The sequence below is a fragment of the Strongylocentrotus purpuratus genome, unplaced genomic scaffold (genome assembly GCF_000002235.5).
Source record: "Strongylocentrotus purpuratus isolate Spur 01 unplaced genomic scaffold, Spur_5.0 spur5_scaffold_13, whole genome shotgun sequence".
NCBI lineage: Eukaryota > Metazoa > Echinodermata > Echinoidea > Camarodonta > Strongylocentrotidae > Strongylocentrotus > Strongylocentrotus purpuratus.
In genome coordinates, this window is record NW_022145598.1 from 7,673,050 (window position 1) to 7,696,567 (window position 23,518).

Consider the following 23,518-nt stretch of genomic DNA (forward strand, 5'->3'; position numbering starts at 1 on the left):
GTGTTACCTTCTCAGGGTTGGAGTCTGGGGTAGAGTACACTGCTACCATTGTGACTCTGGATGGAGAGAGAGAGAGTGAAGGGGTCACCATTGAAGGAAAAACAACAGTCTTGGATTGTAAGTTGATATGCAAATATGGATATGCACTTATGTAGATGTAAAATTTTGTAAAGGTTCCATCATCATAAATGGAAAATTACCTAAGTTTACTGTTTACATATGTCCCTAAAGCTGTCTTTAAAATGAACATGCACATGCACGTCTAAACAACCATTCCGTATTGCAAGCACTTGCCACTGACCTGAAAAGTAGAGTACATAGATGCCTTGCAAGATTTTTTTTTTTTCCATTAAAGAGAACATGAAGCTCACAGACTTCTGTATCTCATTGTGCACATTTGGATTGTTAGTGCCCTGTATAACCATGTCTGCAATGTTCTTTTCTCTTTACAGATCCCAAACCTCCAGAGAATCTGAGCACTGAATGCTCCATCAAATCAATCTCGGTCTCGTGGACCAAACCAGAAGGTCCAGTCACTGGATACAAGATCACATGCACACCCCAGGGGCAGTCACCTGATCAGACTGATGAAGCATCAGGTGACCAAGAACAGTCAGGTGATCTCAAGGCTGACAGTGAGACCGGGGAGCAGGACGATGCAGAGAAAGAGGACAGGAGGGAGAAGCGCGAAGATGAGGATGGGATGAAGACCAATGGAGATAAGGAATCAAGTGATAAGTCAGGTGATCAGGGAGAGAAGTCAGGTGACCAAGAAGAGAAGTCAGGTGACCAAGAAGGGAAGTCAGGTGACCAGGCTGATAACAAGGCCATTGAGGAAGCTCAAGAGGGCCAAGAAGGAACGGCTAAGAAGAAGTCTGATGATGGAAAGAAGGACAAAACAGACGATCAGGGAAAAGACAGTGATGACAAGCTTGTCGATCAGGACAAGGAAGCAGACGATGATCCCGCCGATCACAAAGAAAAGTCTGATGACCCCGAAAAGGATTCAAGAGATAAAAGTTCAGAATCAGGGGAGGAAAACAAGGAAGACAAAACACCTGAAAGTGAATCAGTAGATCAGTCACATGACCCAAGAGCTGAATCAGGTGACACAGATGCTAAGGATGAAACCAAAGATGGAAAAGATAACGCAGAAGCTAACCAGGATTCTACTGCTGATTCAAACGACAGTGGACAATCGGGAGACGGATCAGGTGATGGCTCACATGATGGCTCACATGACCAGGTCAGTGAGTCTACGGCTGGCGATGAAGGTTACAAGTCAGGGTCAGACGAAGAAGAGGTCAGGATTGTGGACGCCGACAAGACGAGTTTGACCATCTCTGGACTGAGGGCCAAGACCGCCTACACCATCACCATCATCACAATCAACGGTCAGCTAGAGAGCGAGCAGGCCACGTTGGAGGCACAGACTTTGGAGCCGGAGAGTGAGTCAAAGATTGCATGCAACTGACAGCATCTTCACTTCACTTTCGCTCATGTCATTCTTCTCTCATCTATACACGCATATATTTCTGAGGCACATGCTGTCTCGCTTTCATGGCAATATTGTATACATGTCTGCACACGTCCTGAAAGTATTCGCTCTTTGGTAGTTTCTTGTGAAGTACTATAGCTGTGCAGGGCAGTAGTTTTCAAAGAAAAAGAACTAGATTCTAAAACAAGATTTCAGCCTCATTATTGTTTGACTTTTACATGTATTTGTATTCCTTATTGAAATTTGAATCAAATTTACACTGTTCTTTATGTAATGTTTTTCAAATTTCCTCCAGAACTTTTCCTTATGCCTTCATATACTCTTGATTGTTTTTGCTTTTTTAATCTGCGTAGCTTTTTTATAAAAAAATTTCAGTTCCAGTTTTTAGTCCAATGCATTTTTATATTTTAACCATTACTCATTATGTACAAGGTTTAAGATTTCATGTTTCATCATTTTGAAATGAACAATTATATGTGGTCAATATTTGGTCTGGTTATATTTGGTCTATTAAGGAGAATATCTGTTTTCACCCAACCTTTATTTTCTAGCTCTACAACAGATCAACATGCTTTGTAATCATACATTTTATTTTAGAAAAAGCTATTTAACTTTTTTGTCCTTCTTAGCCTCTAGCATACATGCAATTCTCACATGATATTCTTCTCTTTTGTTTTTTCCCTTTATGTTTTGTTGTTTTCTATCACTTGATATACATGTACACAACTTTATTATAATCACTTGCATTTTTATCCAAAGACAATTGTTGTGTAGTTTTATAGATGTAGATTATACATGTGCATCAAAGAATAAAGAGAGTGCCAAGCTTGCTATTAGAAGTTAGAGAAGAAAGCAATGAATAATGAAAACAACAGTGGGGAAAAAAATGATATACAACTTTTGGGGTACATTGTAAGCTTTTTTCAAGTAATTATTTATTGCTTTCTTCGTAGGTTGTATTTCATGTGTGTGTGTATTTTGTTTTCACTTTAACTCAAGTACTTTTCCTCTTTGCGCACTCTTTTCAATGCATAGACATGCATAGTTAGCATTGAGTACCATGCCTCATTCACAACTGATATCATTTTTTTCCCTAATATAATTGATTATTAAGTTGTCAAGTACTAGAGTGAGACCAAACACATGTACATGTAGCAAGAAAACAAGGAAAACTGCTCTTTTTAATGTTTGTTTCTGTTTATTTTGTATCGTTCTTGGTGATATGGAAGAGCAAATGACCACCTTGCACTTGCCAAAATATACATTCAACCCCCAAAGAGTTGTTTTAAACATTCATCCTTCATAAAATGTCAATTATTATCAATTAGCTTCAGACATCCTATCAACTTGCAATGTCATGGCCACCAGAAAGTTTTTTTTTGTGATCACTGTTATATTAAATTTCTTTTTGTTAATAATATTTTCATTTTATATTCTGCTGCCTCATACGAAAGAAGAAGATCAGCTTACAAGTTTAAACTGTATTCACATTCCAGGGCCCCCACCCTGTGGTCAAAGTCAACCTAATTTTTTTAGGCTGAAACCAATGGTGATGATGTAAATACACATTTAGGATATCAGCGTCAAACCTATACATACACGCACAGAGCAAAACATATTTTGGTGATAAGTCCTCTATAAAAAAAAATTCTAAACACTTTACCATCAACCTGCATTACTCACTTTCTTAACTCAATTCCCTTTCTAGGACCCCATCCTGTGGTGGAAGCCAAGCTAGAGTGTGAAGCAACAACCATTGCAGTTAGCTGGAAGAAACCTGAGGAAGGAACGATGACGGGATACAAGGTGACATGTCTCACAAAGGAAGAGGTGGAAAAGGAGAAGGAGAATAAGGAGAAAGAAGGTAACAAAAAAAGAGAAAAAATTATGTCTGTTTTATCATGTCGGTGTTTCATAAGAAATTAAAAAATTGTCATGCCAAAAACCATTTAATTTATTGCAGTTACCAAGCCATATACAAAGGACAAATAATGAACATGTAAACTTCAAGATGTTCAAATTTCACTTCGGAATGGTTGTGAAAATAAGTTTTATGCAAACCTCGGTTGTTTTTAGTTTATAGCATAGATGAAATTTTTTCTCCATTTACTCTGCATGTATTCTTCAACTGCATCAGAGTGACAGTGTATCATAATAATGAATGTATTATTATCTTGGTGCATTTGTTCATGTTTGTTTGTGCATTAACATGTCCTTATAAATGAGTTTAGATTAACTACTAATAATTCACAATTGATATCAACCGCATCTCTGTACTATTTAAGAGATGCAATTGATATCTTTTGCAAATTATTTGTTACCTATTGCAACTTTTTTTTAAGAAAGGGGCCCAGAACTATATACAAATGTACACCTACTCCTCAGGCTCATATATAACTGTAACTCCCATTTTCCAGGAACTGACCAATCAGAGAAAGAGAAAGGAAACAAGGATGACCCAGCGGCCAACCAACCACTAGGGGTTACGAAGCAGGTCAGAGCTGATGTCTTCACGGCAAAGTTCTTTGACCTTGATCCAGAGATGGAGCATGTTGTTAGGATCTGGACTTTATCGGATGGTGTGGAGAGTGAGGTGGTGGAGCTAACAGACAAGACTAGTGAGTAGAGATAGGGTTAGGATTAGGGTAAAGTTCTTTGGCCTTGACCCAGAGACGGATCAAGTAGTTAGGATCTGGACCTTATTGGATGGTGTAGAGAGTGAGATGGTGTAGGCAATGGAGAAGACTAGTGAGTAGAGATAGGGTTAGGGTTAGGGTAAAGTTCTTTGACCTTGACCCAGAGACGGATCAAGTAGTTAGGATCTGGACCTTATTGGATGGTGTAGAGAGTGAGATGGTGGAGCTAACAGACAAGACTAGTGAGTAGAGATATGGTTAGGGTTAGGATAAAATTCTTTGAACCCAACCTAGAATCAGATCACATGATTATGATTAGGACCTTACTCGATGATGCAGACAAAGACTAGTGAGTAGATCGAGATAAGGTTAGGGTCAATTTCTTTGACCTTGACCCAGAGACGGATCACATAGTTAGGATCTGGACTTTAATGGATGGTGCAACGAGTGAGATGGTGTAGGCAATGGAGAAGACTAGTGAGTAGAGATAGGGTTAGGTTTATTGTCAGGGTTAGGGTAAAGTTTTGTTACCTGGATCCAAAGATGGAGCATGTTTTTGTACTGCCTTTGAAATATCTAAATGAACATGGATGTTCTGTTTGTAGCACTGCCGAGAATTACGCAAGGTTTGATTATGTGCAGTATATTTCGCTAGAAGCATTTCCTTATAATTGAAGTGATGTTGTTCACTTTGTATGAAATTGAGTGCCTGACTATGCAAGGAAAGTTCTTTTATCTGTCACAAATGTCTTTATTTATTTTGTCACTCTCTCTTTCCCTTTTTAAATTGTATTTTCAGAGCCTGATATCAAAGAAACTGGTAAGTAGACATTTATAAGTCTTTATGCTGACAAAATACTCTAAAGACTTCAGTATTGAGATTTTGCCATCTGTTTCATCCATGAAAATGTTATTTTGAATGATCAGCTCTTGAACCCTGTTTACAGTACACATTTGTAGACATTTCTTGCCTGAAGATATATGTAAGAATCTACAGGTACATTCTTTGATGAAATGATGTTAAACATGTACTGTATGTAGACAACACATTTAATTTTATATAACCATGTGAACAAAACTTTCATGTACATTTAATACAAGTGATACATCACAAAAAGAAGAACTTAATTTACATGTTTGTAGCTTTTTTTTTTTTACTACATGTATATGTTAGGTAGGTTTGGGGATTGGGGAGTCCTGAAAAGGACCGTCGGTTATCTTTCTTTCTTGAGTGTGTGTACCGGTAGTCCTGAAAAGGACTGTTGGTAATCTTTCTTTGAATTTATAGTTCTAAAGAGAACTAAAGTGCTGGGTGGAGAGAATGGGTAGTAGAAGGGGCTCAACGTTTCGAACAGGTTGACTTTCCGTCGTCAGGAGAATATGTATATAACTTAAAAGAAAGGAGAGTAGATTAATCTGAAGTAAAACGTTCTTGCAATGTTTAACAGAGGGTGAGTGGACGGTAACCGTGGTTACTCATGAGGATTCTAAGCCTTCCCACAATGCCTTGGTGGAGCTGGTGGTTTATGGGAAGGATGGCAAGTCTGATCCCCTCCTACTCAACAAGGAGAGGAAAGAGGATGGATGCTTTGAGCCAGGCAAGACAGAGAGCTTTGATGTAAGTTAACATGATTATATTGTTCTTCTTCTTCTCTTCCTCCTTTTCCTTCTTCTCCTTCTCCTTCTTCGCCTTCTCCTTCTTCTCCTTCTCCTTCTTCTCCTTCTCCTTCTTCTCCTTCTCCTTCTCCTTCTTCTTTTTCTTCTTCTACTCCTTCTCCTCTTTCTCCTTCTTCTTTTTCTTCTTCTGTTTCTTCTTCCTCTTCCTGTTTTTCTTCTTCTTTCTGTTATTTGTTTTCTTCTTCTCCTTCTTTTCCTTCTCCTCCTTCTTCTGCTTCTGCTTCTGCTTCTCCTTCTTTCCTTTTTTTCTTCATCTTCTTTTTCTTCTTTCTTTTCTTCATCTTCTTCTTCTTCTTCTTCCTCTTCTTCTTCTGTTTCTTCTCCTTCTTCCTTTTGTTCTTCTCTTCCTCCTTTTCCTTCTTCTCCCTCTCAGTCTTTCTTTTCTTCTTTCTTTTCTTCTCCTTCTGTTTTTCTCCTTTCTCTTACTGTTCTTTTTATTCTTCTATTTCTCCTTATTCTCTCCTTCTCCTTCCTTTATTTTCTCTTTCTTTTTTCTTCTTCTACTTACCCCTCTCCTTTTTTAATTTTTATTGTAGTAGTTATTGTTATTATTATTACATGTGTTTTTATTTGTTGGTCAATTACATTTAGTTGTATATACATGTACTTTTACAAAGGAAAAAAATAGCATATGGAATAAGAGGATGCATGTAGACCTAGCCTATATTTATCAAACCTTACTAGACCTAATTGTCAAATAAATATGTGCAATAACCTATGTGATCAGTTGACAACTAATTTAGTAAGGTTTGATGAATATAGGGCCCTGGCTATTTGATTTCTGTGTGTTAATGCGGAGTGTTTACGTTCAATTTGATTACTAATATTAAAACCCACCAAGCAATCTATTCAATTTGACATATGCCTTATCACTGTATACAGATCCAAGTGGGCTACATAGGAGACATCTACAAGATTCGGATCGGATATCATGACAATGAATCATGGGAAGGTTGGCATCTGAAAGAGGTACATACATTCATTTGTCATTTTTTTTCCATCAAATTTCCATGAATGTTTTTGCAAAACTTAATAGTTTTCCAATTTGAATTGTAATTGGAAGAGAGATCATTGTTAACAATTTAAACCTAGAATATCAGGGGTTAAAATCATAACTCTGTACAATTTTGATGTTTGATTTTGTGTAATACAGACTGTATAACCATTTTCATTCTCATTTGCAAAAAATATTAAACAGGGCCTCTTAACCCAATGTCTACTGGAATCTGGTGGCCCCTGTATTAAGCCTATGGGAATGAGATAATTCAGTTGTCAACAGGTTTATAAACACGGTCTACTGTATTATTTCCTTTCTGTATTCAAGGTCCACATGGAGGACAAGCACACCAAAGAGAAACTGGACTTTGCTTTTGACCGATGGATGGACAGAGGTCAAGATGACCAAGATATCTTCAGAGAGCTACCGGTCAAGAGAGAAGACCAGGAACCTCTACCAGGTACGAAAATAGTTACAGAATCTTTGAAAAATACACACACAGACATGAATACAATTTAAGAACAAAGCAATAAGTGATTACTTGACAAAATCTTACACATGTACCCCAAAACTTGTATGTCATCTTTCTCCCACTATTGTTTTCATTATTCATTGCTTTCTTCTCTAATTTCATCAACCAGAATCCCTCTCTCTCCCTCCCTCTGTCTCCCTCTGTCTCTCCACTTCTACTTGTCAATTCTCTCACGTTCATTTTATCTCTTCCATCTCCTTCAGTTGAGGTGTACTACATCTCTGTCCATACCGGTGACCGATGGGCGGCCTATACCGACGCCCCTCTGTGGGTGATCCTACATGGGGAGAATGGAGACACGGGTAAAAGGGTTCTCTACCACTCACAGGATAAGGAGGACAAATTCATTCAGAATCAGGTGAGATGCAAGGATTTAGTAATATAATAATAATAAACACAGTGCTTATAAAGCGCTTACCATCAAAGTCTCTAAGCGCTATAAAAACAAAATACAATGATAAACAATTACATATTAAACAAAACAAAAATTATGAATAGACCTACAAATTACAATACATATGAGATATACATCAAAAGCAATTTTGAAAAAATGTGTCTTAAGACAAGTTTTGAATTGGTTGACAGTCTGACAGTTTTTGACATGTGTAAAGGTAGTTTGTTTCAAAGTTCAGCAGGAAACCTGTATAGAAAGACTACTTACAGGAGACAAGAAAGTGGTCTTTATGTGCAGGTGCATATGCTCCACATGAGCTTGATAAATTATACAAATACTTTAAGTGCTTTTAGCTGTAATTTTAATAGGAATAGCTGTAAGCATGATACCGATCATGTCCTGTAATTCTTCTTGCTACTTTAGGTGGATACTTTCAAGGTAGAAGCAGTATCTTTAGGTGAAGTCACCACGATGGAGATAGGCCATGATGCAAAGGGTTACGGTAAGCTGATTTGTTTCTCTCTGGCTCTCATTTTAAATCCATGGACCTGCAATTATATAATGGGTTCGCAGTGGTACCCCTACCCCTTTCACATCACCCTCTGGTGTGTGTGTAATTGGGTTTTTACAAACGTATATCAATCAGATATTATTATTTACGTCTGGGGACCGACCTTTAACGTCACCATTCAAAAGACGTGACTCAGTTTAGAACCGGGGTCGCCCGATTCAGTTTGTAGGTAAAGACCAAGTGAACGTGCTGCTAGACCAAATCACATCTCCCTCCTTTTTAACATTTCACTTCATCTCTACTGAGATCTCATTTGGATTGATATGTTTCACTCCAGAAGTAAGTCTTTTGATTCTTTGTTCTGTTCATAGTTCATGGTGTTACCCAAAAACATTTCTAGTTTATCCTTATACTTTTCAAAAGACTCAAAAGTCTTGTCATAGATATTTATAAATGATTTTGCACGGCAACATCATATTAAAAAACATACAAGTATGTTCAAATATGAAGCTTGCATTTTGAAAAATATTGAATTAAAGTATTCTTCTTTTGAATGTACATGTACATATGTATATTTTCACCGAGATTTTGATAATTCATCTTGGCTTGAGAGAGTCCACAGGAGTGGACGAAAGCTTGCTTACCAAATGTTTAGGTTGGTTGAAGCTTGAACTACATGTTATAGTTACCCCAACCAATGAGAGTATTCTGTATCAATAATTTGTCTGTTTTCTGTTTGTGTTTTTCTTGTAAATGTCAGGTGCTGGAATATACCTAGATCATGTGACGTTGAGAGAAGGGGAGGAATCAGACACTGCATACCTCTTCCCTGTTAATAACTGGCTAGATGATCACATTGGTGATAAGAAGACACACAGACAACTCAAACCTATAGGTGAGAATTCAATCATCTGATATCTAATGTATGCTCTACCGATATTTGCTTACTGGGAGAAATTTCAAATGTTTAAACATATTTGTGGCTTACACCCAGTAAATAAGATCAATTGATCGATCTGTAATTGAAAAACTAGTCTGAACAAAATCTTTGAACCTGCCATCTACAGCTTCCGACTCCACCACCAGGCAATCACTAGTCCATGGCACAGTCACAATCTTATTTACTGGGTGTCAGCCACGGATATTTTGCTCTAGTTGATATTTGCTTCAGGTTTTTATTCTGTCAAAGAGGTAGAGTTAGGGTTGAGAATGTATTTGGTTTACTCGTGTTGAAATTGTGTTTTAGGTTGTTACGGTTACAGTTGGGTTTGCATCACATGGACTTTGGAATTTGTAAAATCTATTTTTGGAGCAATTGTTGTTGGAAATAATGTCATGCATTCCGGAAATCTGTCATTTTTAGCTACATGTATGTCAGATGAAGTTTGAACAGTTTCTGAATACTGTCTATATGTATGTCATTTATTAAAAAACATTTCCTTCCAATCAGTTATATCTCAGATAACTCATTGGTTCACAAATAAGAATCTCACATTTGTAACAGTTTTCCAAGAAGTTTGACATTAATCTAGAAATCTACTTTCTTTTCTCTTATAACAGGCAAGCAATCAACCAAAGAAAGCGATGAGACTCAGGACGATGCCAAGCCAGAATCACGTAAGTATTCTCCTAGGCTAACGTTGTTAGGGTAATGTACATGTATTGGTAGTGTATGTCTATGACTTTTTGGTTTGTTTTACCATCTCCAATTCTCATTTGCTTGTACATATGTTAAGAAATAGGGTTAAAAGTCGAATTTGTTCTCATATTGACACACAGATAGTTATTTTTGAAAAGCATCTACAATTGTACAGGTACATGTAAATAAGAGTTCTATATTCTTTAGAGAATTTGTTTTTAATTGATGTTTATTGTTCTTGGTCATTGGTTGTGTACCAAGTAGACAACTTGGCGAACACTGAGCCAACGGGTATTACGCTCCCGTACGGACGTACACATAAGGGGACAATAGTACGCACGGGGGCGTAAAACCTGGTGGCTCAGCATGCTGCCCTCTATTTACCCACGCATGAGCAACTTTAATGTCATAGCCCTTGGAAGTGTTATACGTATTCCTTTGCTCACTGAAAGTTGTGTCTGTTTTTCCAGAGGGTAACTGGACAGTGTTCATGAAGGTCAGTGAAGATTCTCCGACCTTGTTCAAAGCCAATCTGTACCTGACCGTCTATGATGGTATCACCGCATCAAGACCGCATCAGATCGTTCTAGATGATGACTTCACTCCAGAACAAGAAATAGAGAGCTCAGTAAGATCCATTATTTCAATTGTTTTATGCGCTGTTTCTACTGATATTGAACCTATATCCATTCTCTCATTTAATATTTGACAGTTTATATTCTAAAAACCATGACTCGCCATTACAGCAACAATAAAAAAAGGTATTCTAATTAACAAAAATGCTACAGTTCATTGATTTTGTGACCTTCTCAATTGCATTATGACTAAGTGAAAACCCACAAATATTTTGCAACATGAATCATTCACAAATTGTTAATGATGACAGTCATTCTCCTGTCAAAACACTTATGCAATTTTGAAAATTTAAGTGTTGTGATTTAGATGTAATTATTTGTGAGTGGACTATTCCAAGTACAAAACTTTTACAAATCCAGACCACTTCCAAAATGTATGAAAGTGAATCACTGTAATAGCTATAAACAGGTCTAAAACAGAGTAAAATATCCTTTAGTACCATTGATAGAATTCAGGAAAAAAGTTGATTACTACTATTTCTTTAAGTAAAGCTACCAAGTTACCATCCTTCTTTTTTTCTGTTGCTTTACCTCCTTTCAGATGAAGATGGAAGATATCAAGAGCATCTCAAAGATCAGACTGGAGCATGATAACGCAGGAGGAGGACAGCTCATTTACATAGATACAGTGAGTACTATGGAGACACAGGTCATCAACATCTTTACAAAAACATATACATATTTTATTTTTTTTAATTTTTTTAAAAAATTAATTTATTTCCACATGTGGGGTGGATTACCCTTTCAACTTAAGTTGGTTTTCAAAGGGGTCAACACGCATTAAAAACATTTACAAATCATGTCAACAAACAAGCAAAGAAATAAACAATTAAATACAAGAGATGCATATTAAAGACAAATTTTTAAATTTTACATAGTAAAAGCTGTGTAGGATACACGATTTTTCACTTATTTTCAAGTCACATTTATTCTTAGGGACAAGCATGTACTAGCAATATCAAACTAAGTCCTGCAGCTGGCTATAAAACACAACAGGTTTCGATATAAAAACACTTACACTAATTCTGATATGCAGTGATATTGTTTGAATATTTATATTACCTTTACCCAAGTTTCTGGAAGAATGCCTTCATCTCATAGTCAGGCCACCAGTTCTAGTTAATATGTAATATTTTTCTAATTTGCTGTGATATAGGCTGAAATCTGCTGAAAATGAAGTGACCTATAATATATATTGATGCCATTTGATTTTTCGGATGAAAAGCTTTAGGATATAAAAGTATAGAGGTAATGAAACATAAAGACTCAGGGAGAAAAAGGGTGGAGAGCTGTGAGAACTGACACCAGCGAATGTTAATCGTGTAAACAAATCTTCTTCTTTTTTCTCCATTTGGACTTTTATTCACACTTTGTGGTGTATTGCCAGAACTTTCAGGCATTTGATTTTAACGTTGGTTCCCCCTTTTTCACAGATCCGTCTGGTAGACAAAGAAACTGGTGAGGAGCTCACATACAGGTTCGACTGCAGGCTAGGAGAGGATGAGAAGACTGGTGCATCATCATTAGTTAAGGAGGTTCCTACGTTGAAAGATGGTCAACAACCATTACCAGGTATGCATGTAAAACAGGTCACCATTCTGAATGTCTGATACATGAGTGAACTGTTTCAAAATTTCAAAATAAAATGATGCAGACTTTGCAAATTCATTGGCAAATTCATAATTTTTTCTGTTAAATGCTCAAACATTCTCATTACAATGTTTACACATACTGTTAGATAAAATAATTTGCTATATGAAAATTGAGTGATTTACTTGTGGTGGCCAAGTATTCAATTCCCTCAAATTTTGTGGTATGATTCAACTCTTTTCCAGAAACTTTCATATTTTTTTCTGATACGGTTTACTTTCTTAAGATTCCATGACCACAAGCCAAGCGTCATTTGTTTCATGTAGTTTTACTCTTAAACTTGATGCCCTGAATGAAAAAAAGAGAAGAATTTTTTTTTGCAAATTCATGAAAGTTTCTCGCTCATGAAAATTCCTGATGTTACAGCACTTTGTCAATTATGATTGTGTTTCTTGATCAGTTGTTGAATATGAGGTGAAGACGAAAACCAAAGAAGAGGCAGGATCTTGGAACAATGCTAACGTGCACATCAGGCTGGTGGGTGATGCAGGGGATACCGGTGTAAGACATCTATGGAAGCCTGACGTAGAGAATGCCTTTCAACAGGGACAGGTAAGGTTACCATGATGAAGAGAGCGGGGAGGAGAAGGAGGAGGTGGATGTTGTTCTTGTCTACTTTGATGTAGATGGCAGTGTGATGGTGATGGTGGTTTTGATGTTAAATTGGTGTAGGTTTGGAGTGGGAATGATTAAATACCAATGTAAGAAATCTATGGAAGCTGGTCTGACTGAGAGACTGCATTTAAACAGGGGAAAGGTTTGGTAACCATGTTTAATAAGAGTGATGGTGAGGTAGAAGATGTTGATTTTAATGTTGATGTGGGTATTGATGATGTTGATGTGATGGCGAGGGTGAGGGTGACCATGGGGTATGGATGCGGGTGAGGGTAATGTTGTGGGTGAGGGTTAGGGTGATGGTGAGGGTTAGGGAGAGGCCTAGCGTGAGGGTAAAGGTGTGGGTTACGATGAGAGTGAGGGAGAGGGAGAGGGCTAGCGTGAGGGTAAAGGTGTGGGTTACGGTGAGGGAGAGGGTGAGGGAGAGGGCTAGCGTAAGGGTAAAGGTGAGGATAAAGGTGTGGGTTAGGGTTAGGGAGAGGGTGAGGGTAAAGGTGTGGGTAAGGGTGAGGGAGAGGGAGAGGGAGAGGGCTAGCGTGAGGGTAAAGGTGTGGGTTACGGTGAGGTTGAGGGAGAGGGTGAGGGAGAGGGCTAGCATGAGGGTAAAGGTGTGGGTTATGGTGAGGGTGAGGGAGAGGGTGAGGGAGAGGGCTAACATAAGGGTAAAGGTGTGGGTTATGGTAAGGGAGAGGGCTAGCGTGAGGGTAAAGGTGTGGGTTAGGGAGAGGGTGAGGGAGAGGGTGAGGGAGAGGGCTAACATAAGGGTAAAGGTGTGGGTTATGGTGAGGTTGAGGGAGAGGGTGAGGGAGAGGGCTAGCGTGAGGGTAAAGGTGTGGGTTATGGTTGAGGGAGAGGGTGAGGGAGAGGGCTAGCATGAGGGTAAAGGTGTGGGTTATGGTGAGGTTGAGGAAGAGGGTGAGGGAGAGGGCTAACATAAGGGTAAAGGTGTGGGTTATGGTGAGGGTGAGGGAGAGGGTGAGGGAGAGGGCTAGCGTGAGGGTAAAGGTGTGGGTTATGGTTGAGGGAGAGGGTGAGGGAGAGGGCTAGCATGAGGGTAAAGGTGTGGGTTATGGTGAGGTTGAGGGAGAGGGTGAGGGAGAGGGCTAACATAAGGGTAAAGGTGTGGGTTATGGTTGAGGGAGAGGGTGAGGGAGAGGGCTGGCGTGAGGGTAAAGGTGTGGGTTATGGTGAGGTTGAGGGAGAGGGTGAGGGAGAGGGCTAGCGTGAGGGTAAAGGTGTGGGTTATGGTGAGGTTGAGGGAGAGGGTGAGGGAGAGGGCTAGCATGAGGGTAAAGGTGTGGGTTATGGTGAGGTTGAGGGAGAGGGTGAGGGAGAGGGCTAGCGTGAGGGTAAAGGTGTGGGTTAGGGTGAGGGTGAGGGAGAGGGTGAGGGAGAGGGCTAGCGTGAGGATAAGGGTGTGGGTGAGGGTGAGGATTAGGGAGAGGGTTAATGCTAGGATGAGGGAGGGGGAGATTGTGATGTTAGTGGAGAGGGAGAAGGTTGGCGTGAGGGTGGCGGTGACAGTGAGGGTTAGGATGAGGGTTAGGGTGATGGTAAAAGTGATTGTGAGGATAATGCAAGGGTGAGAGATAAGATGAGGGCTATGGAGAGGGTAAGGGTTAGGGCGAACGGTGAGATTGAAGCCTGGAATGGAGAAAGCGTGACCCAGAGTAAATGTAATTGTGAGGGGAGCTTTGATGATGATGTTTGTAAAAATTAGATGCAACCAGATGTAAGTGTGTGAGAGGCTCAGTAGGCTACATGTTTATGTATAATTGCCAAGACTATAAGTTTCCTGACAATGATAAAGAGAAGGAGGAGGTTGATATTCTTACATGTGAGTGAAGAGTAAATCAAGCATTCTTGATTCACCAATCACAAATCTTCAAAAGTTCTTAGACTTACATGTAAATTCTGATTATACTTGTACTCATGATCTTGTTAATCAATCTCAAGGAGTTAAATAGTGCCACAGGTCATTCATGTTTATCTCATCCTCCTCCTCTCCTTCTTCACCTCCAGGAGGATACCTTCATCTTAGAAGCAGTAGACGTAGGTGTCCTCCAGAGAGTTCTCCTCTCTCTGGAGTCAGATGAACAAGATGATGCCTGGCTACCAGAGTCCGTCACCGTCTCAGCGACCAACTCGCCCAAGAAGTATGAGCTTCCCTGCAACATGTGGATCGGGATGACGGCAAATGCAAGTCAAGAACAAGAGCTGTTGGTGGATGGTGAGTGTTTGGAGTGCAGTAAATGAAATTGCTCTTTGAATCAAGTGCAGTGGTCTAGAAGATTGTTAATGGACTATAAATCAAATGCTCTAACTCAGATTTGATTTGATTTGATTTGAAAAGGTATTTATTAGAAACCACCTGGCAGCTCAACAGTTGAATTGAGTGGAATTTTCATCATAAAAAATTCAAAAAAATGTAATACAAAGTAAATTTGACATTAAGACTTATAAATAATTAATGAAAAATACATTGTAGCTATAGCATTTAAATTAAAATACAATAGGTGAAATTAAACTTCATACAGATCAAGCAAAGAGATTCCCATCTTTTAGTATATGGTGGCTTGGAAAAATGTAGTGACCTATAAAACTTTGCATTTTTAAGAGAACACTGCATTTGGCCATTCACCAATCAACTTTTACTTACAGTGTATCTGAGATCGAGCTAAATTTGTGAGGGCCAAAAGGGTATTAAGTCCTGCAGTTGACACCCTTCTGATTGTCATCAGATTTAGTCTCTGATGCATGCCTGATTTTATTTTAAATGGCTTTAATATTGGAAAGAGAAATGTTAATGGACCAGATTTGTTCCTTTGTTTACAAGGCACTAAATGTCAGTAATCTATGTAACTTTGTTTTGGCAAGATGTCAGTTTATATTTGCCAGTCATTAACCTTGTGCAGTGAGAAACTGCTTTTTACCATCTTATATTCATCTACATATTTCTCTTATTAAAACAGCTAATCAAGCACCTGCTGCAAATGAAGAAGGAGAACCTGGTTCTAAAGGGTCTTGGACGCTCTGGCTCACCCCTGGATCTGAGGATGGAATGGGCTGCAACTCCTTACTTTCCATGATGGCCTATGGGAGCCAAGGAACCAGCAGGATTCTTCCACTTGAGAATGGGGTAGATGTGGGACCAACGAAAGAGGAGGGAGAAGGAGAAAAATTGATGTACCCACAGGGAATAACCAAGAAATTTGATGTAAGTGAATCCATTCTTTTTGGTGAAAGCATTCCATCAGATTCAATTTTTTCATTAATCCATTTTCTACTTATATTCCAGTAAATATTTATGCATATCAATTTTTATTTATAACTTGTTTTGTCTGCACTTTGTATGTATTCATTCAATTCCATGTAATTCAGCTCTTGAGCTACAATGCAGTTTAATTTGGTTCAATACAAATCAGTTCAATTCAGTTAAATTAAATCAAATTCAAATCATTGTCAATTCTGACAGTCTAATAGGCCAACTATAAGGACCCTTTAAACAAAACTCTTGTATGGAATAATAACTGTTAGAATCACGGTCATATTCCAGAAAGGAAGTTTTTTTTTATCGTTATGGAATTGGAATTGGGTTTGAAACTGAAGTTGAAAAAATGTATACATATAAAACTAAGTGTCATTGTAGAATTGGAACAGTGTCTCTTGTAAACTGAAGTTTGTCATCTTCATCTGTGTATGAAGAACAATCCTTTTTCTGTTGCAATATTTCTCTTATTTTTCTTTTACTCGTCCGTTGCAGATTGATCTTGGCGAGATAGGTTCCATCTACAAGATACGACTCTCTCTGGATGACAAAGACACAACTCAACCACAGCTGTACCTCAAGAAGGTAAGAAAGGTCACATGTGCTGTTCTCCTGATAGGATTGGGTATCTTTGTCTCAGAATCTGAAACAAAATCCTGGATTTAGCTCATGCTGCAATGACATTTATAAACCTTTAGGTTAGTCAGGAACCCCATGACTTTTTACAAGCCAATCGCATGTCTGATTATCAAGATATTTATGATTGGAATTCAAAATTTCAAAAAACGTTTTCTTAACATTTTTTTGCAATACAGTCTATTGGGGAAAATGAATATGGTAAAACCGGTCATTCAAAGATTTTTTTACTTTTGTGAGGCACTTCATGTTAATTTTGAAGCGCATTTTTTTTTAGGGGTTCAATATTACACTATATTACAGACACTGATAGCACATTGGGCCATGCATCTCAGGTTTCACATTGTTAAACAATGCTTTTAATGTTCTTGCCTTTTTGAGCTCCTTATGATTTCATCTCAGCTTTTACATTACTGATAGGTGCAGGATTTTGCATAATTCTTGACACTCATGCAAAGAGCATGGTGCATTGTACATGCATGCATAAAGAACATGAAATATGTTTACTAAAAAATCATATAAAGCGTACTTGTATCTTCATTTGCATTGATATTCAAAAGAATGTAATTAAAAGTACTAACTTTACAGGTTAAAAAATATGTAAGAACAGATGGCTAAAAATTTATTAAATGAACCTGCTAGAATGATATGAGGTGGACAATCTGAAACATTTTAAGTGAAAAATATTTGGAATTACGTGTATGCAGTAGTGTACTGCACACTACCCAAGGCTTCCATGGTCATTCATGGAAAAACTTGGAAGTCGTGTAAAAGTAAATTCTTTTGGAAAGTCAAGGATATTGTAAGGGGAGGTGGAGGCTATCACAAACAAGAAATAATATATATCACTTCCTGGTATTCATACGCCACTTGGAGGCAGCAATCATACTAAGGTGGTACTTACTGTATCTGGTCATGGAAAAGGGCAAAAAGTAAAGTCATGGAAAGTTTCTGTAGGAACCAGTAATCTACTTAAAACTTATATTTACATGTGTACTTACAAGTAAACACACAATGATTGAATTCAATTGTGTTTTGAGCATGGGAGCAGTAGGAGGTTAATGTATACACTTTGCCTCTTCTATCTGTTTATTTCATTAGATGAAAATGAAAGATAAAGACACAAACCGGGAATTCCATTTCTTTGTGGACCAATGGCTGAGATCGACTCCCAATGTGGAGAAAGAGAAGAAGGAGGGAGAAGAAGATGGAAAAGAAGAGAAGAAAGAAGGAGAAGAGGATGGAAAGTTAGGAAAGAAGGATGGAGAAGAAGATGGAAAGGAAGAGAAGAAGGAAGGAGAAGAGGATGAAAAAGAAGATAAGAGGATGGAGGCTTTATACCTTGAACTGCCAACTATAAGACCTGATATGCCACCCGACCCAGGTAGGATCATTATGTTTTTTATTGGCTTCCCTTTTCTTAAATTCTTCTTTAACCTTTTAAGTGCAGTGGGTTGCAAACCTAGGCAACACGTTATAAATATTGATCAATGTAAATCATTAGTTTGGACTCTAACCATCTCAGAAGTAAAACAAAAAGGTTCATGTGTACCTGCATGTAAATGCATTTACACTCCATGTTAAATTTGATACAGTATAACTAGTGGTCCAATGAAACTGAGAACGGACCTCTACATTTGACATTTGAAACTTTTGGTAGAGCTAGAAATTGGTCTTCACTACAAGATGATATATGTACATTGTAGATGCTGCTCTTTGGTCTTTCATCATTCTCAAGTTTTCCATATTCCATACTTAACCAAATTCAATTTGTTTATTCGTAACTTAAGCAATATATTTTGTAGATGTACATGCATTAAGTCCATTAAAGTTAAGTTGTTCATGTTCATGTTCTGTTTTGAACCACAGTGTTCTCCACTTCTAACATCCTAAATATAATGAGAATAATTAGATGGTCTCCATTCAGTTCAACCCATTTTTTTCCTCTACCTATTATCAGTTGTCAAGTACCAGATATCAGTACAGACAGGTGAGCAGGATGATGGTGATACGTCCAGTCAGGCATACGTGAAGCTGATCGGTAGCCATGGCGATACAGGAAAACGGCAGCTCATCTGGGAGGAGGATGTCAAGAAGACCTTTGAGAAAGGAACTGTAAGTTTTCCCAAGATTGTTGGATACGTGAAGGAAGAAAATAACAGGACGTGGGGTGTACTATTGACATGGAAGTTGTACGAATGTGACATTGAAGAGGGGGCATCAAAACCTTCTCCTCATGCCCATATGCACAATGTATATCACTTGTTCATCGCAACAAATCAATAGCCATCTCAAATTGTTGAAGGAATATTTATGTCTCAATCATTTAATATGCCGATATAATTACAAAAGGGCATTGTTTATAGATTACGTTTACAGATACATTTACATGTAGTTCACAAAGACATCTAAGTAGATTTGTTGAATTGATACATTGCCTGTATAGCTGTACCTTTTGTATGTTTTTTTCCTTCGCTATCCTATTATACAGAGTGTACTGCTGTTTTCTATGTACCGGTAGATATATATAAATCTATACATTGATGTGTTTTCATTAGACCTGACATGTCTCTGACTCTGTTTTATTCTTTCAGGTGAATACATTCTACATTGAGGCTGTTTCCATTGGAGAAATAACACAATGCATTGTGGGACATGAGGGCAAAGAACCAGGTATTTTATTTGAGATCATATACTTTTCATTTTGATGAAGAAAAAAAAAATTGAATTCAATCAGATGATATTGACAGGAATGAAACGATTGTAGAAATACTTATAATTGTATCTCAGTTGATTTACTTGGATAATCACTGTACTGGATATCACGTTTTGTAGGCTGCGTTTGATCTTGCAGTCTTTAACCTTCATTTGTTGTTCTCTCTACAATCTTGTAATTACTGGGTCAACTCGTCATTTGGACAGCAATGAGTTTTAAAATTGTACAGATGCTTATTTTATACATTTAATTGTTTCAAAACATGTATACGTAGTAAGAAATCTACAGCATTGCATAAACCTCTTTTTCTTATGTTAAATGAGAGCTGAGTTAATGAGATAGCCACCTGTCACAGTGACCTCGCTGGCTCGCTGGGTGGTCTAATCCCTTCTGGCTGAAGTAGTAAAGCCTGCCTTTAAACAAATCGCATTGCCCACAGATACATGTAGCTTTACTAAAATTCTATTATTCACTGGATTTCAACGTCCATGTATGAGAAGGTATTGTGTTTTTCATTGAGAGATCATTGTCAGTACAATGTGACCCAATGCTTAGAGGAACTCCCTTGCCATCATCATCATCATCATTAAGTCCTTGCATTAATTGCCGTGCCAAAGCCTGTGTGGACCACTGGACGGGACTTGTGTAGTGACTCGATAAGAAGAAGAAGTCCTTGCATTCTCATACCTGCCAACCCTCCCGCATTTTCCGGGATATTCCGCATTTCTGGATTTTTAGGACCCCAAAATGCGGGAGATCCCGGATTTTCAAAATTTCGATTTTTTTTTTTTTTTTTTTTTTTTTTAATTTGTTGTTGCTTAAGCCAAATTAAGCTTGTTTTATCATATGCCGCGATGTGAGAGTTCACATATTGCGTGCGTTGAAGGGCTGCATGATTGAGCAGCGAATTTGTATTCGCTTTTTTGCACAGATTTACTGCGTATTGCCAGTTACACTGCCGCTGCATGTGCGAACGCCTGTTAAGGGTACAGATTTCTTATTTTCGAAGACATACCGTGCTAAAAATTCTGAATTCTCATTTTCAAATGTTGGCAGGTATGCATTCTGCATCTCAAAACCTCCTTGTAGCTAAGAGAAGCAGAATAAAAGCATATGGTGATGGGGCTTTTACTCATATAATACCATTTTTATGGAATTCATATCTAAACTCTCATCTTTTCATATTAGCGCATCAATAGTATTAAAGGATAAATAATGTTGTAATTTTTCTCTCTGTAAGCACTTTATTGTTTTCTATATATGTTTCTGTTTCATCTTCCTTTTATGATCGTGTTATACTTTATATAATGTATACTGTAAAGTGCATTGAAATGTCAACAGACATGATATGCACTATAAAAGAACAAATTATTATTATTATTAACCATGTTATTTTTTGTTGTTATTCAATTCAATTCTAGAATCAGGCTGGTATGTAGAGAAGGTGATGGTGAGAGAGAAGAGCTCTGAGTCTAATCTTGAGGGTCAAACTGACGACAAAATGTGGTCCTTTACTTGCCAAAGGTTTGTACTCGCTTTTTCTTACCCCAAAATATGCAGACTTGCAGGCCCGAATTCACAAAGGGGGTTTGTCGACAGCCCTAGGTTTACGTGCGTCATATGTTACATTTCAATCCGCTTCAGACCAAGGTTCAGACAAACCTTGGTCAAAACCATGTTAACAAGCCCTTCGGTTTAACAGTGAAATGCATTTTTACTGCTTTTGGAAGGTCATTATCTGGTAGGAAGGAACGCAAATTTTCTTTCAGTTTTATTTGCACTTAGAAAATAATTGTATCTGTATTGAAAAAACATTTCTTTTAGCATTGGTTCTGATTGCAGGAAGTATTTTGCCATGACAACCTTTTTTATTATGACTTAATGGTAGTATTTGGAGTAGTAGAAGTAGCAGTAGTAGAAGTAGTAGTAGAAGTAGTAGTAGTAGTAATACTATTAGTAGTAGTAGTAGTTGTAGTAGTAGTAAAAGTGTAGTGGTAGTAGTAGTAGTAGTAAAAGTATAGTAATAGTAGAAGTAGTAGTAATAGTAGTAGTTGTAGTAGTTGTAGTATTAGTAGTAGTAGTAGTTGTAGTAGTAGTAGTAATAGTAGAAGAAGTAGTAGTAGTAGTAGCGGTCATCATTGTCATTGTTATAACCCAGGAGAGCCTCATCAGCACCAGTGCAGTTATTCCTGAGGGCCCTGCTATTATAAAGCCACCAATTTCTAGGTTCCCATTTACGTACACCTGGGTGAAGAGTGCCAAATGTGGATTGATGTCTTGCCAAAAGATGTAGGTGCTGTTTAGTAGACATCAGTTTAAAATACAGGCTTTGAATTTCCTTTTTCACTCCTTGCAGGTGGCTAGCGGTCGATAAGGAGGATAACCAGACAGAAGTCTCCCTTGATGTAGACCCGCCCACTTTACCAGAAGCCCCTCCCTCTGATGAGGTCACTCCCCCTGACAACGATGAACCTAGCAACCAGGAGGAGGAACCTGCTGAGGACACACCCAAAGCCGATGATGAAGACTCGCCAAAAGATGAGGATAAATCAAATGAGGAAAAACCAGAGGAGGAGAAAGAGAACAAGGATGATGAAGAGAACAAGGAAAAGTAAAGTATTAAGAGTAAACCGCCATGGTTTTTGTGTGTGTGAAGTGGGGGTGAAGAAATTAGCTGTGTACAACAACAGAGGTCCTACATACAAAATGACACTGATGTCTATTTGTTATAAGATACAAAAGATACATTGTACACTTAAGACACCCCCTTGATTAACCAAAGCCGGTTTTAACATGGCATTAGCGAATGCGCCTTGAATATAGGATTCAATAACCAAAGATTCATAGAGATGATGTACATTTTAGCTTCAATTTACATCTTTGGGAGAGTACTTGATAATGTCAGATCGTCTGCTTAGAGCAAGATGGGTTTTAACTGTATACTTCAACACTTGATGTGGTCAGAAGTACTTGGAATCCAATTTATATCAATCACCATTTGTGTCGAAAATCCAGGAATGCTGGAATGCTGGAATTAACTGGTAATCTTACCCATAAATGTAGTCCTGTGCAAAAGAACAACATTCAATGTAGAGAAAAAGTTATATTTTGCATGTATTTGTCCTCCAGTACTAGGCTTCAAGTGCAAATGGAGAAAAACAATATAAGATTCAGGAAATGGTATTCTAATGCTTTATGATATCAAATGAGGGATCAAATTGCATGAAAATATTTACATGCAAGTTCGTGTACTGTGCAATATGGTAATGATAATCAAGATCTGAATATTTTGATAATGAGTTGTGCATAATGTGAATCGTGATTAAAATTGACACATAAAATGACGATGCTAGCTAGCTAATCCACAAACTGTAATATGCACTCACTCCTTTCACAGAGTTCATCTTGTATATTTGTTTAAGGTGTATTATGTTTGCCTATATTAGATGTGCCTCAGTGTTTGTGGGTTCAAGAGTGATGGGTGTTTTGAATTGTACGTTATGTTGTACATCTAGATTTATTTTGATTTTAGACGCAAAAGTTTTTTAACAAATGCCTTAAAGACAATCATAACAAGTTGTCTCTACAGTTCACATGTAAATACAAGCAAATTATTCATACTAGTATATTCTATGTTTACATTCACATGTACTTACAATGTCATTTTGTAAATTTTGAATTGCATTAATATTGAACAAAAGCAAAATTATTTAATTTGATAAATGTATGTACAAAAATGTAGATTTGTAAAGAAAAGAGATATATTTTAGAATGTGTTGTGGTTATTTGCTTGAAGTGATATACCGGTATTTGCTTTTTAGAGATAGCAGTATTATGTATTTGTTGGAGATAATGTAAATGCAAAATAATATATTTTCAATTTTATTTGATATTCATGATGAACAAGTTGATATTTTTTCTTAAGAACAAGGATTATGTATTCACATTCACGTATTGCCCAAGCAGACGTTCTTTAAATTGGTGAGCAATGATTTCACTGAACACCTGCATTTTGATAGACGACTGATTCCTCACTTTGCCAATGCAATGATGTAACTTGTACATGTATGAAGATACTCATGATGTACATGATTTTAAAACATGTACAAGGTGT

At 37.7% G+C, this 23,518-nt stretch overlaps 1 protein-coding gene across 5 annotated transcripts in view; it reads left to right on the forward strand.

Moving 5' to 3' along the window:
• LOC105447429 overlaps positions 1-23,518 on the forward strand; it is a 136,373-nt gene extending 112,855 nt beyond the window's left edge. For all 5 annotated transcript variants that reach the window (XM_030982801.1, XM_030982802.1, XM_030982805.1 and 2 more), the window contains 22 exons: positions 3,207-3,362; positions 3,916-4,116; positions 4,934-4,954; positions 5,583-5,752; positions 6,694-6,780; positions 7,136-7,268; positions 7,544-7,698; positions 8,158-8,236; positions 9,006-9,140; positions 9,806-9,862; positions 10,355-10,512; positions 11,061-11,147; positions 11,953-12,091; positions 12,570-12,721; positions 14,807-15,014; positions 15,757-16,001; positions 16,548-16,637; positions 17,790-18,072; positions 18,649-18,803; positions 19,283-19,361; positions 20,826-20,928; positions 21,761-23,518. In XM_030982801.1, coding sequence (XP_030838661.1) covers positions 3,207-3,362; positions 3,916-4,116; positions 4,934-4,954; positions 5,583-5,752; positions 6,694-6,780; positions 7,136-7,268; positions 7,544-7,698; positions 8,158-8,236; positions 9,006-9,140; positions 9,806-9,862; positions 10,355-10,512; positions 11,061-11,147; positions 11,953-12,091; positions 12,570-12,721; positions 14,807-15,014; positions 15,757-16,001; positions 16,548-16,637; positions 17,790-18,072; positions 18,649-18,803; positions 19,283-19,361; positions 20,826-20,928; positions 21,761-22,019 — 3,152 coding nt within the window. In that variant the 3' untranslated portion in view covers positions 22,020-23,518. The remainder of the gene's footprint in view (positions 1-3,206; positions 3,363-3,915; positions 4,117-4,933; positions 4,955-5,582; positions 5,753-6,693; positions 6,781-7,135; positions 7,269-7,543; positions 7,699-8,157; positions 8,237-9,005; positions 9,141-9,805; positions 9,863-10,354; positions 10,513-11,060; positions 11,148-11,952; positions 12,092-12,569; positions 12,722-14,806; positions 15,015-15,756; positions 16,002-16,547; positions 16,638-17,789; positions 18,073-18,648; positions 18,804-19,282; positions 19,362-20,825; positions 20,929-21,760) is intronic.